The following is a 15897-nucleotide window of genomic DNA, read 5'->3' on the forward strand; positions in this document are numbered from 1 at the left end:
GACAACTCATAGAACCAAATTTCATTAATCTTTGTATTCTTGATGTCTAACACAGAGCCCTTTTACTACGTACCTTATAAGAGTCCCAATAAAATGTATGTGGGATAAAAGAATTATCTTAAAAGATAATAAATATAAACAATTTTTAAAAAAGACAATCAGAACACTGATAGGCATCTATGTTTTAAAAATATATTTGTATCTTTAAAAGAATATGTAGAGAATTCAGAGTTGGAAGAGACCTCAGGGATTTAGGTCATTTTAGCATAATCCTTCCATTTCAAAGGTGAAGCTAAGAGGTCAAGATGGGCTCCTAACCCAGAGCAAAGTAGTGGCAGAGCTGGGATAAAGTCTAGAATTACAAGATGCAGTCAAGGTGTTATGCCACTATGATATATTGTTGGTGGGTTTAACTAAAGGCAAAACAAAATTGTGATTTGTGCTTTCTTGCTTTTTCAATAAACTTTTGTAAATACAATTATTTCAATATTTTCCTTAGAAGATATTTCTAGAAGTAATGATACATGCTGAGCAAATACTCTCTGAAAAAATTACACCAATATCCACTCTTACCAAGCATATTTGGACGAACCAATATAATTTCTTTTTAATAATTACTATCTTAATTTTTAAGTCTTTGTAAATCTGATAGGTGGAAAACAGTATTTTGTTGTTGATTAAATGAAGTTTCTTTGATCGTTAGTGAGGGTTAACATTTTTTCAAATGTTTATTAACATTTAAAAGTTCAGCCAATTGATTTCTTCAAGATATCATAACTTCAAGATGTCAATATGGGTGGTTCTTTTCATATTTGAGATAGTAACCTTTGGTACAACAACCCAAATCTATCCCCTATTTATATTCTATTTTAACACTGTGTTTTGTGATAATTTTTAATATTCAAAAGTGTTAAAATTTTACTAAATCAAACATTCTGTTTTCCTGTTGTAATTTCCTTTCCTGATTTTAAGCTTCCCCATTCAAATCTGATAGACTGTCTTCCATATTTTCTTTTTCTTTTCTTTTGTTTCTTCTTTTTCACTTAACTCTAAAATAGATTCCAAATGAAATACTCTCTGATGTGGAGGAATCGTCTTACTTGATTTTACTGTAAATTAATAATCAATTAATAAAATGCCCTTCCCCACTGAGTTCTAACTCCACATTTATCACACCACAGATTCATATGTGTGTATGGACATAAACCGATTTTATATATACTATCATTATGTATTTCTGGCTCTTTCTACCCTCTACTTTTCCCTCAAAATCATTTTAGTTATTTTTACTTATTTATTCTCACAAATTCCAGAAGATACTCCTTTGTCATTTTGGTAGGAATTACACAAAGCCCAAATACAGATTTACTCAGAAAAGATTAACACTCTTCCTATAATTAGTTTTTCTGTCTACAAACAAAGAATGTCTCTCAATAAAGTTGTCTTCATATGGGTCTTTCATATTGTTGAGTTCAATTTATTCCAAGATATTTTAAATATTCTTTGCAAAGGAAATAGTTTCACTTCCCATATATTAGTCAATGATTTCTTCCTAGTATGTATGAAATCTCTTAATGTTTTAATATTAATTTTATTAACATTTAAGTACTTCTAATATATTTTTCAATTTATTGAGATCAAATCATTTGAAAATAATCATAATACTACTTTTTTCCTTTTTAGTAGTAATCTCTGTTATTTTTATTTCATGTTCTATCACACTGGTTAAAATTTATAGAATATTAATAACAGTGGTAATAGGACTAATCCATCTCTTTAATGGGAATAACTATTAATATATAATTGGTTAAAGGCTGAGAGAGATATGCTTTATCATGCCAAACATTTATTCCATTTCTGGTTTGTTTACATTTTTGTACTTGTAACAGAAATGAGGGTTACATTTTAATCAGGTGGCTTTACAGAACCTTGTGAGATATTTATCATTGTCTTATTTGACCTATTAGTGTATTTACAGTACATTTCCTAACATTAAGCCATACTTGTTTCTTTTAAATAGCTTAAAGGTGTTTTAAGCAAACAGATTTGCCTCAAAATCAGAGTATAGTGTTCAGACACTCTCAAAATTGTCTACTTGGAAATTTTTCAGTAATTCCCTGAAATCAATAAGGATTCTAAAGAAAAGACGATGCTGATAAATTCCATCTGTCTCTGTGATCAGGCAAGTGTTTACATATTTTCCTTAGAATATTGAGCTGCGAAATGGTTAGACCACTACCTCACTGCTCAATTTAGGGAGGCTGCTTCATTCTCTTGGTGTCAGGAAATTCAACCACAATACGAAGGCTTACATTAAGTAATTCCAAAGCTGATTCCTCTCTCAGCTTCTCACAGATTCTATGTGATTCCTAATTATGTCTCCTCTAGTCTAACAAAAACTCACCCACCTAAAGAAGCAACAAGATTCAGAGAGCACAGCATCACGTCTCTCTCAAGTCTTCACCTCTCTGCTCACTTTCGTTAAATGTTCTCCATAAGTCAGTTATAGAAACAACCTAAATGTGCCTTTCACCCCCAGGGAGTACCCCATGACAACCAAGTTTGTACTACTTTCTCCTTGCCACTGATAATTTGGAACAGCTCTGACACCCAACCTAAGTTTGGCTAATGAGATTCATGTTTCCAAGAAATTGGAATTGGGATTTAAAAAATACATATATGTTATTTTAGCAAGTGCCCAGAACAAATAGCAGTTAAATTCTAGAAATGTCGACGACCTTCTGCTACCTACCCTGTGAACCTAGAAGTAAAGGAAACCAATATAAAGAGAACCTAACAAAGCAGACCGATGTTTGGATTTCTCACAGGTGTTTAGTCCTTTTAACCAGTTCTTTTCTTAGACACTTTTATATTCTGCCATGGGGTTTCTTGACACAGCGTTATAAATTCTTTCATTTAGTTTAAATAAGCTTAGTTGGTTTCTGTTACCTACAATCAAACAATCCTGATTAGTATGCAGCTGTGTGTGCCCTACCCCTGACATGAGCTCAACCAAAAAGAAAGGAAGTAGGAGATATCCCAAGAATTCTCTTCAACGCTTTTTCTGTATGATAAAAAATGTTCTCCTGGCAACAGAAAAATCTTTGATTCTATACAAGATGTACAGTATTAATATTTTATTGCCTATAGGCCAGACCAGAGCAAGGAATTGACATGGTTGCTTAAGTTCCTGAAAAATCAGAACTCCTCTTCTTTATTTTATGTTTTTCTTTTGATAAATCTTTGGAGTTAAAAAATTTATAGAAATAGTGTTTTGTTCAAATGGTAGCAATAAAAGTAATCCTAAAAGGCAGGTCTTTGTTTCCCTCTGGCTCCCCAAGTAGAGAGGAGAGGTTGAGAAAAGTTGTAAGGAACACATGAGTAATTCCAGATAAGCTATGACTCAGAATGTGCTTAAAATAAACATGCAGAAAATGGTTCACGTACATTTTTCCATTGATGAGAAAATATCAGTTTGAGAGATTGAATGCTATCAAACCACCATTGTTGTTTACATCTTTGATGTCAAATAGTACTTTGTAGTTTAGCAGTCTGGCTAAATATTTCACCTTTAATTAGTTGCTTTGTTATAGAACAATTCTGGCCTGAGATACTAATCGTTCATCATTCTAATTCTAACATGATCGTTATGTTGTCAATTAAACAATAAACTAGAAGAAGCATGACCTTTTAAACCAAGTATCTTTAAACCATTGCTTAATTAGGCATACCACACACAAGGTTACAATCTCAGCAAGACAGAGTTTTAAACAAGTCTCTTGAATTTGATATACCAGTGGTCTGTGCAGCATCCAGCTGCTCAGGCTGCATCACCTCCTGCTGTTACAAACTGGAAGAGTCTTCCTCCACACCAGTGACATGGTTTTACTATCCAAAACTAAAAGGGACCACAAAAAGCAATTTGTCCTGATATCTCATTAATGTCAAAAAGAACCAGTTTAATAACAATTTTATCTACAGAGAAATTACACTTTAGGGTAGACACAATTCAACTTTTAAATGGGTATTACTACATAATTCTATCCAATGGGTCAATTTTTTAATTACTTGAGAGTACATTTTATAGCTCACTGATCCTGAGAGAAAACCTGGAAGGCTACACTGTACAAAATTGACAGTTGCCTTATGAAGTTCATTCTTTGACTACTGGCAATAGCTATGCTAAGAAAACTTTTAATACAGAATAATTTTTTGTTGTTGAGCATAGTAAGTAGCTCTGGGTCTCGTCAAGCACATTCTGGACTCTTCAGCAGATTCAAAACTTGTCCTGAGGAAACCGTGGTTTGGCCACTGGCCCCCTTACACTGCCAGCCTTTGGGAAGTGGGTTGGCTGTCTCACTAGGTGAGAACACTGGTCATCACCAACACAACCCACTCAACTGGTATGCAATTAACAACATACAATAGCTGTTAGAAAACACAAATTTCATATGTCTGTTTTCAGTCTCTATGAAAGCCCTGCAAAGAGCAAGGATATATAAGTCTGTTGGTTTGATGTGTGCTTTATATAGCTATTGGGAACTTTCAAGGTACCTGTAGGACTGGCAAGAAGGATTAGAGGAAGTGGAGTGTCCAAGGTTATAGCCACCCCTTCAACCCAGCAGTTCTTATTTTAACTGATTGAAATGTTAGATTTCTGAGTAGGATTCCTTTGAAGATAGTGTTTGAAAAGCAGAGTATAAGGGAGATACTCTTCATTTATTATTAACAGAGTATAGTAATCCACATATCATCAGAGCTCGAAAGAGTCATAAATCTAGATCAAGGAAGATTATCTCCTTCCTCCTTGAAAACTCTTTTAATGAAATATCCTTCAGTGTTACAAGCATTACATTCTTAGCTTTGATTGTAGGTACATATGCAAAACAGCCAAAGAGAAGGATTCTGCTTTTGCTGTAAAATTTTGTTAAATAACATTGCTTATTAGGCTGTCCAAGTCCCATAAGATACATTTCTTCTAGAAATAATTTCCAAGAACATTCATTCTCTCCTGAAAAAATAGGTAGGTTTGCTTCCATTATATAATGAAACTTACATATCCCATTGCACATCCCTTTACGCTTTGGCTGCTTAGGAAACTCAGAACTTAATGTAATCCTTCATTCCACATTTGCTTCTTCCTCCTTCAATGGTTTTGATGGTGTACTTCTATTTGAACAGCCCTATGTGTCTTTTTATCACAAACAGGCCAAGTATTAATAATGAATGAACACTAATAGATAAGCCAATAATGAAATTTTAAAAAATGATGAACATCCTGAAAATCAAAAGAATTACATGTCCCATGATAATTTGCTTATGCTCAGGTCTCTTACCCTCAATCATCAACTACTGAAGCACAGCCAAGTTTCAAGCTATTAGCAAAATAAATCTCCAAAGAGCTCAAAGAGATTCTCTTTTAAGTTCATACACTAAAATTCATGTATTTTACATGATCCTCATCTGGCGCACGCTTACCTTTGTATCAGACACAGTTCTATTATGCTTCAGTGCGCTCCTATTGCTTTCAAGATGAAGAACAAATCTTAAAAATGACCTATAAGCCCTCACATGATCTGTTTGGCCCTGCCTACTCTTCACCCTTACCTCGGACACTCATCTCCTTCAGGCTTTACCTGACTCAAACTCCCTAGAGTTTCCTTGATTACAAGGTCTCAGTCCAGCACACTCCCCTTTTCAGCACTCATTGCAGATTACATAATTATACCTTCCCTTGTGTGTCTTTTTCATTAATCTCTAAATTCCCCAAGAAACTCTAAATCTCATGACTGTTTTGACTGTTTTGACTGTTTTCACCAGTAATGTATCTTTAGCACCTATCGCAATGCTTAACACATTGACTCATTCAATAAATATCTCATGACTAAATTAATGAAATTTTATGTGTGGTCCTCCGTCGATACAGATTGAAAGAAGTAAATAATGGAAGGGATCAGACCTAAAAATAATCACAGCAACAGCAGTCTGGTAATATAGAAGAGGAAAAAACAAACCTATAAAAAGTGGACAGAAGAACTCAGAATCATTGAAGTTAGAGGCAAATTGTCTTAATAATCATTAGACATTAAGACATTTTTTAGTAGTTTTTAATAGCATCATTATAGTACAGCATGGTATAATGACTGAAGTCATCAGGGAAGGGTTTGTTTTTTATCCATGGTTAAGATAAGAGAGAAATTGACAATTTACCTTTAAAATACCTTAATCCACTGTTTCTTTAAAAGATTTCCCTATCTTCTAGAGGTGAGCTTCAGTTATTGAGAAAATATATTCATTTGCTTTCCTCTTCCCACCTCCTAACAATTTGGATAAATGAAGTATTCCCCAACCTCACATTAGGATAAATAACCTTGTATTATAATGCTCCTCTTTTGCTCAATTTGATAACTGCAAGAAATTATTTTCAAATTCCCCTCAGTATTTATATTCTTAAAAGGATTAATGTTAGATAATGTTTCACAAAAATTCGGCTGAAAAAGAGGATACTCTGTGTTGAATATAAACCAAATTTTGTCTCATGTTGCCTGAAAAAGCAAAAGAAGAAGTTTCCACTTGAATTCTAAATTGAAGATGACCTTGTGCTTTTTTGAGAAAGGCTGGCAGCCGAGGTCACTGGAGTGTATTATGATGGACAGTGCAGCGCTGTGCGTGGCTCAGAGGCATGTCCATTGTGTGGATTACAGCCAAACAGAAAGAATTAGACAGCTCAGGGCATTCTATCACTTCATTTGAAAATAATGGTCAAAGTCATGGGCAGCAACCATTACAACTTTCATAAAAGAAGAGCAGCATTCAATAATTCCATCACTTCAGACAGGCAGTTTGAGTATTCTCAGCCAAACACTAGGAGTCCAGCATATTCCGTGTCAATTTCTTATGACACTCACAGAAGCAGCATTTCTGCTTCTGCAGTAGGCAGATCTCATCTACACTACATTGTATGTAGTTCTATCTCACATGATGCAGCTCATAGCTTCAACCTGCCCAAATCATTGAAAGAAATAGAAGGAAAATGAAGACACAGAAGCTTAACACAGCACTCTTAGAATGTAAATACACAGCAACGCCAAATCACCCACTCCCCTCAAGTCAACTTACTGTTTTAACAACTTAAAATCAGTTTCAAAACAAAATGTCTACCATTCCTTCTCTAATAACGGCATGAACAAAACATTTTCAAAGAAATCTAATCTGTGGTCAATGGTTCCAAAGGAGCCAAAGTTATTCCTGAAATAGTGATATTTAAGTAGAATATTTTGATTGATAGAGGCTTATTTTTAACTTCTGCTTCTTTCAGGAGAAGATTAATGGTAGCACAAAAAATATGTTTGAGATTTAAAAGCAGGTGGAAAAACTCACACTTCTGATTAAAAGGGGAACTGCTTCTAATCCTGCATTCTCCACTCTGCTTGAGGATCTTCTATATATAGGAGGAAAAAAAACACGCCCTGTCACTTCTAAAGTATTTAGAGACAAAAAAAAAAATTTGTAACTTACCGTTAAAATTTACAGCCCGAATATAACCAAGCAGCTCTTTTCCATCAATGGTACTCATTCGTGGGCAAAGGCCAACGTACCCAGGGCAGAGATCTTTGTGCATATTGTGCAGCGCATAAGCCATGGAATACACTGCATCAATTACAAATTGGACCTTGCCTTCCTGTTCATACGATGAATCCCGCGCAATTCGCTCCAGCCCTGCAAAAGAAAAAGGGAAACCATCAATTGGCGTTGTTAGACGTCACTAAAAGATGGCATTAGGGCTAAGATTTCCATCATCTGAGGCACATTTAATGAGACAAAACTATTCGATTTTACTCCCGATTATTATAGTCCTACACTTACTGAGTCAGATTTTTAAACTCGGGATTGATTTTTTCATTTGGAAAGAACAGGAACTATTTCATTAGCAACAAAAGCTATAAAGTAAATAACATATGTATAATTTCATTATCTTTATTTCCACAGTATTGAGTCCTTTTATATTATACATCTAGTAATTACATAACATTTTGGTAGTGACTTGATCTTTTAAGTAAAGTGTGTAGACTGTTGTTCTTTTCATCTACTTCAGCTCCAGGAGCATCATTTAATTCGTAACCCAAGGTAAGGTCGTTTTTTCTCCCATCAGGTCTGTTCTTGTTTTGAATGTGCTCTATTTGGGAAGGCTTTTTGTAAATATTAAGCGACAATATTTCCTGAAGTGAACCTGGCTATCTTTAGAAGAATAATTCAATTTATTTTCTTCTTTAACTCAATTTTCTGTTTTATTTATTTATTTATTTTTTAAAGATTGGCACCTGGGCTAACAACTGTTGCCAATCTTCTTTCTTTTTTCTTCTTCTTCTCCCCAAAACCCCCCAGTACATAGTTGTATATTCTAATTGTGAGTGCCTCTGGTTGTGCTATGTGGGACGCCCCCTCAGCATGGCCTAACGAGCGGTGCCATGCCCGCACCCGGGATCCAAACTGGCGAAACTCCAGGCCACCGAAGCGGAGCACACGAACTTAACCACCTGGCTACGGGTCGGCCCCTATATTTTATTTTATTGTTTAATTTGTTTCCAGTTTTATTGAGATATAATTGCCATATACATTGTGTAAGTTTAAGGTATACAATGTGATGATTTGATATTTGTATATATTGCAAAATGATTACCACAATAAGGTTAGCTAACACATCCATCACCTCACATAGTTATTTTTTTTCTTACGGTGAAAACTTTTAAGATCTAACCTCTTAGCAACTTTCAAGTATACAATACTGCATTGTTAACTATAGTCACCATGCTGTACATTAGATTCCCATTAATTTTCTATTTTAATTTGCTATTAAAAAGATGTAGAGCTCTCAAAATTAAGTGTCATTCAAAATAACTGTACCTATGTTTAGGCATATCTAGGGCTGAGAATTGACATTGAGGATTACTCTTAGCTTGGTGATTATCATTTAATATGTAACAGAAGCATAGAATGAAAAATAGAAGGTAAATTCAATGTTAAAATTAGATGAGGTATCATTGATTATAAACCAACATTCTTATTTTGCAGATGAGGAAATCGAGACTCACGGAGATGAAATTTACCGAGGGCACAAAGAGCAGATATGGGAAGCATCCCCCGGTCTCAGTCTCGAAGCACAATATTCTCTCAATCCCCAGAAGAATGTAGTGGATGGCAAGAATGTTGGGCATACAAGAAAAAATTACAGAAAGAACATCAAGGGCTTATTAATGAGACCAAAAAGGATCTCCTCTCACCTCCACATCTCTCCAAACCTTATACACTCGGTAACACTTAGAGAAACCAAAAGCAAGCATTTGAAATTTTCCCACGGACGTCAGTTAGTAACTTTTAATAAACAGTCTTTAAATTCAGCAAATATTTCATTTCTTCACACTAATGCACATCTCCTCTGAACATTCAGTCTTTTGCACTAACATTCTAAGGTAACTTGTTTGCATTGCTTCTCCGTAAATCCCTCTGCTGCAGACATACACACACACATTTCTTCTGTGAACATTACTGTTTATTTATCTGATTTTGTTTTCTTTTGTGGGCTTTAAAGAAAAGACAGAGGATCTCCATGTGTCCATTGCTACAGGGTGGGGTCTGGACAGCAGGCACAGAATTGGCAGATAATGTCCAAGTCAAATTGATTCTAAGAAAGTAATAACCATGAGAAAATTAAGGAATTTGGAAAATGCCCACCATCTGTAGAATATATGTAAGAGCTAGACATGTATAAATATTTTATATTTTTAAATTTACTCTATCCCAAAATGTTAATTTAATATATTATGATTTTATTTTAATCCCACTGCAACCTTCTTATCAATCTATGAAGATATTTCTGAGCACTCAGTAATTGGAATAAAGTTATATATAACACTTTCCTGATAAACTGCAATAGAGATGCCCCAACTTAATAGACACACTCTTCCTTGGCTTTTCCTAAAAAAAACAAAAATCAACTTTTTATAGATAATTTATGGATTTATATTCATTCTCAAATACCACACTGTCTTATTAAAGGGAAATATTTAAATTGTTACTAGTCAAACTATTTATCTCTTTGACTATTGGTTTGGGTGAAAATTAAACATATACAACTTTGTACATTTTTTTTTTTAAGATTGGCAGCTGAGCTAACATCTGCCAATCTTCTTATTTTTTTCCCCTGCTTCTTCTCCCCAAAGCCCCCTAGTACATAGTTGTATATTCTAGTTGTAGGCCCCTCTGGTTGTGCTGTGTTGGATGCCGCCTCAGCATGGCCTGATGAGCAGTGCCATGTCCACACCCAGGATCCGAACCAATGAAACCTGGGGCCCCCGAAGCAGAGCGCACGAACTTAACCACTCAGCCGCCGGGCCAGCCCCACATTTTTTTCTTTTAAAGTTCAGAAGGCTGTCTAGTGACTATTGTCACACATGAGTCAATGGACGCTATAAGACTTTTTCCATAAATCAATGTAAGTACATGATGCCAAACAAAAATACTGAAACTATCACCATTTCTAAATTTAAGAAGAAATCATTTGATTTCTTTTCAGGCTGCTTAGACATGTCTTTTCTTTTCCCTAACACTTCAACCTCATGATGACAGAAGATTTTACATGAGCTGGAGTTTGCTGCTCACTTCCTATATCAGCTTCCCTCCTTCATCTAAAAGAGGAATTTAGGAAGCTGACATGACTCATCAACTTAATTGGTCGTAAAATTTCACTATGCTATAGTTTCTAAAGTTAGTGTTAACGTATTGCTATAAAGTGCTAAATACTGTCAAAGGCTGTATGTCAGCCATCCGTTTAAAACACTGATTATAAAGTTGTGATGTGTTTTAGTGTATAGCTTAAAATTAACAACATACAGCAAAGTGCACAGTGGGAGATGAAGTCAGCCTCATAAATTTGATAGCAAGATTGTTTTATGTTTTCATTAACAAAATCTAAAACTCCTGACAGTATCCCATGTTCCTGGAACACACGGTAAATCCTTATTGGTCCAAGCAATACCACGTGCACCTCAGTTAAGGTCTTTGCACATCATGGTGTGTCGTCCAGGGTTTCATTCCTTCTTAGCAAAAAGGCAAATTGGCTCAAGTTTGCAAAGCATTGTGAACATTACAATGTGAGTTCCTAAGATGAGCCTGATAGGAATTTTAAACTCTTTGATTGATACATAGTTGTTGAGCTTTGCTTTCTAAGAATCTCTCATTTCTCAGGATATAATTTAGTTTTGTAAATTGAGATGTTAGGAGTTATTTTCTTTTTCCTGAGATTATGCATATAAAGCTTCTAGTGTTAATATAGCGATAATCTAATGAACAGCTGGCCAATTCAGCAGAAAAAAAAAGGAAGTCATATCAGTCCTTTTATTCCTGGGAAAGCAAATGTCAATTGGTTGAATTTCTTACTACAGCCTTAGCATGTAGTAGAACTAATCTCACCCTTTAAATTTGTAGTTTTAAAAGTATTTATTTAGTTCCTCTCTGACTTTTTCTTAAGTATGCAGCAACTATTTTTTTCTTTTTTTTGGTAAGGAAGATTGGCCCTGAGCTAACGTCCATTGCCAATCTTCCCGTTTTTGCTTGAGGAAGATTGTCACTGAGCTAACATCTGTGCCAGTCTTCACCTATTTTGTATGTGGGATGCTGCCATGGCATAGCTTGATGAGCAGTGTGTAGGTCCACGCCTGGGATCCGAACCTGTGAAACCTGGGCAGCTGAAGCAATGCTTACTACTACACCATTGGGCTGGCCCCTAGCACAAAGCAACTATTTAAATAATTGAATCATTTCTTGCAGTTGTTTGGAGAGGATGGTAAGTGGGAAGAAGAGAATCTGTGAGCTGCCATGAATAAATACATTTATGCATATAGGACCAAATTTAAAAGTTATTCTGAATTGCACAAGAACTCTGTGTGCTTCACTGCTTGATACACCAGGGACAAGACTGTCGTGCTCTACCTCATGCTGTCCCAATACTCACACGTATGCAGTAACTGCAGAGGGAGTGACTGAAATCAGTGAGAACCACAGCAAGAATCTCATCACACACTAAAAAGTAATCGATATCAAGGTAGCAAACATAAGTTCCTTTTACTGATTAAACTGATTTGGTTCCAAGGATACAATAGTGAGAAGATGGGAAAGAAACACAAGCACGTTCAATTATATAAGAATATTTCCTAAGCACTAGGATATGCAAACAGAACTTGTGTATCTCCCTAACTGCAGAGGGATGAAAACATGCGTCCTGCAGTAAGGCAGAAAGACAAAGTGACTGATGGATTCAGCTGGCTACAGGGGGAAGGGGACCAACCAGTCAGGCAGACCTGAATTTGGGTCCTAGCTGCACAATTCAGAAGGAGTGTGACCTTGGACACTTTCCTAAACCTCACTAAGCCTGAGCCTTCAACTAGGAAGATTGCCCACTGGGGGCTCCTTGATGGGGTCCCCCACGTCTCCAGCCTCCTCTGCTGGGACCACTCCACCTCTCTCTGCTCTACCTTCAGGTCCTTGAAAATAACATGAGATCTACAAACCACAGGCCCTCATTCAGATGTTCACTCTGTAACTTTCTTTACTCCTTCCCAGATGTCTCTTTCTCAACCTCCAAGCTTCAGGTAACATGTCAACTCAAGTTAGGCTGGAGGAGTAGTGATATTTAATGAATTTTTTCCAATTTAGCAGCCCAGATAAGATCAAAGAGCATCTTAAATGCTAGGTTTAAATACTGAGTGTTGTTCAGCTGGAAACAGAGCCCCAAGACTGGCATTTAAAATTATTTCTGGGAATGATGTACAAAGTAACCTGAAGCAAACATGTTGAAGGTAGAGATACAAGTTGGGAGGCAGGGTACGTAAAGAGAAGAAACAGGTGGAAACGGTGGAAAAGAAAAAGAATGAGAGAAAATATATTTCAGATGTCAAATTGACAGTATTTTGGCACCTGAGTAAATATGGGAGCGAGGGTTGGAGGCAACCAACAAATGTTGGAATAAGGAGTTGAGGCTAGGTAGTAGAATATTGGCACCATTAACAGAACTTGGAAAATCAGGTGAATAAGAAGGTTCAGTTTATGACTGTTCCCCAACTGCATCAAGATCTCAGTTAAAAGGATTGATTTTTAATATTCTGTAGTATTTAGTACATCCTCTAACATAGTATAGACTTTATACAGATATGTTGAATTATTTAAAGAATAAAAAGTCCAGATGTTTAGAGTAATCATGTCACAGTAATATGATTATTTATTAATAACATTACAGTAATTTAAGCCACCTTATACAACACTGACATAAGACTAACAATCTGAGAAGTCAAAGACTTGCGATCTAGTTCTAAGGCCGTGAGCAACTGACTTTGTGTCTTTGGTCAAGTCATGATCCTTCTGGCATTTGTTTACTTCTCAGTAGGAATTAGAGGACTGCACAAGTTCTAAAATTCTAGATTCTAGGGCGTGTTCTCTTATTTCTGTTTCCTCCTTACACTCTCTAAGGTCACTTGAGGATTGCATAAGGGTGTGACTAAACAGATACCACTAAACTCAATTCTTCAGAACAGTTTGGAATATCCAGTAACTGGGCTGCCATTGAGAGCTGGAAATTCTGCACTAACCAAAAATATCAAATGTCAGTCTAGATTTTTTTTCCTGCATTCTCAGTCTGGTTAACTGAGTCACTGCATTTTCATTATTCTTAGACTTGAGCTATATGCTGTAACTGGTTCCTCACAAAGGAGAATATTTTTCAGTTCTTTTTATTTTGATCCAATGGTTAAAGGAGTCAGTTACGGAAAATAAGGTCAGAGAAGTGAAAGGGAAGAAGAAGGATATAAATAATTAAAATGGTCAGGGAACTTCACAAATATCATCTCTTTAATCCTAAATTATTTCTCCTTTTTTTTCTTACAGATCAAGGAACTAAGACTCAAAAGTTGAATAACTTACTCAAGATCACACAGTTGTGCTGTAAATGGTAAAGTCAGGTCTGACTTAAACCCTCTGCCATTTACTCCTATACTTCCTCCTCCTCTGTGAACTTCTCTTCGATTCTTCCAACTCAGACTTTGCTTTCACTTCTCTAAACTCCCCTTTAACTTTCAGCCATTAGATCCATGATCAGCTTATCTCCTAAGTAAAATAATAAGTAGAGATTCTGTGTGTGTGTGTGTATGAATCTTTAAAGACAGTAGTGGAGCAGGAATTAAAGAATATTACAAAATAATGTATAATTTTAAAGAAATACTGACTAGTAAATATTAACAAATGACAATATATTGAAGTGTACTGAAAAAGGGAAATACATTTCTACAACTTTGTAAGCATTTTTCTGAGTTACAAAATATTCATCTAGCTCATGAATTTCAGCCATACACCTGAGATAAAATTGGCATGAAATGGCTGAAATTCATAAGCAAGATGATTGGATATTTGTGGTGAAAGCCAAAGCTTATTAATAAAGCTTATAAAGTTATAGCCATAAAAATTAAGGAGTACTTTAGCTTTGGAGGGTGAGAGTGTATGTGTGTGTGTGTTTACACGTCCATAGGATTTCTCTAGGAAAAGAACATCAAGCTCAAAAGAGAATTCCAGCACCTAAGGTTCTGTTTTATGGATTATACAGCAGACTTTGTCAAGGATCTGCATAAACAGATGCATTAGACTAATGAACTACTTTGATCCTCAGCCTTATCTATTTACAACGGCCAGAGAAAATGAGAAGATAAGGGTCCTCTCCTGAAAATCACTTGCTCTCTATCTTCTTCTGTAATTTAAATGCAGTTCCAAGAACTGAAGGCTCTTAGCTGACTGAGGAGACATCAGGAGATACTTGTAAATCAACCGCTGAAGAGTGCTACATCAGCCCACAATATTGTCTCCTTTTCTCCTTTTTGTGCCTTCCAGGAAATGTAAAGTGCTTCAGGCAGGTGCCAGGTGTCCCCTTCAGGTGTTAAATTTTCTATGCAATGCCCTAGGGTTTTCAAAACACTGAAAAACCTAAGGTAAGTGGCAAGTAAATTTAAGAGTGTACCTTCAGGCAAAACAACCAGTTTAAAAGAAAGATTTCCAGAAGAGGAAGTTATTTCATAGATACATCCCTAAGTCCCCAAACAAAGAAAAGGCATTTGATTAAATTCAAACAGTTGTATTTTTTTACATAATCATCTTAGATCATGCACATGTGAGAGAAATTTTGATTCAAAATAGTGTAAAAACCGTTGATAAATACTAGTATTAGCTCAATAATTAATAGTACAGTTTCTCTCTCATCTATTGCCAATATTCCTTTTTTTTTCCCCTCTCCAAAGCCCCAGTGCATGGTTGTATATCCAAGTTGTAAGTCCTTCTAGCTCTTCTATGTGAGCCACTGCCACAGCATGGCAACTGACAAATAGGTGGCATGGTTCTGCAATCTGGAAGCAAACCTGGGCCATCAAGTGGTGAAAGCACAGAACTTTACCCACTAGGCAATCAGGCCTGGCTGGAGTTTCTGTCTTTTAAAGCATATTAAAGCTCCTCCATGAAGAATTCAAGTTTTCCCTTCACAACTCCCCTTTCAATGGATAGGACTTCTAATGCTCCCACTGACCCCAAGATACGTTATAATCATGGCGTGGCCACAATTTACCTTTTTAAAAAAATATTTCTCTTCAACTTAAAAAAGTAAATCACAATCTTAGTAGAAATTTGAGGAAAAAAGAATAAAGAAGAAAATAAAGAATATCTATTAGCCCGCTATATTAACCACCATTTGCATATTGGTCGATTGCCTTACAGCATTTCTCTCTTTCTCTATTTTTAAAATTTAAGATGATTCTGTGCATACTTTTTTCAATATGCTATATTCACTTCCCCTATGTGAGACTTTCCCTA

General features: G+C 35.7%; 1 protein-coding gene across 1 annotated transcript in view; it reads right to left on the reverse strand.

The window, feature by feature from the left end:
- GRM8 (glutamate metabotropic receptor 8) overlaps positions 1-15897 on the reverse strand; it is a 718399-nt gene that overhangs the window by 275343 nt on the left and 427159 nt on the right. Inside the window, exon 7 of the mRNA XM_046670043.1 lies at positions 7519-7719. Within this exon, the coding sequence (XP_046525999.1) occupies positions 7519-7719 (201 nt within the window). The remainder of the gene's footprint in view (positions 1-7518; positions 7720-15897) is intronic.

Source organism: Equus quagga, chromosome 8 (assembly GCF_021613505.1).
Source record: "Equus quagga isolate Etosha38 chromosome 8, UCLA_HA_Equagga_1.0, whole genome shotgun sequence".
Taxonomy (NCBI): Eukaryota; Metazoa; Chordata; class Mammalia; order Perissodactyla; family Equidae; genus Equus; species Equus quagga.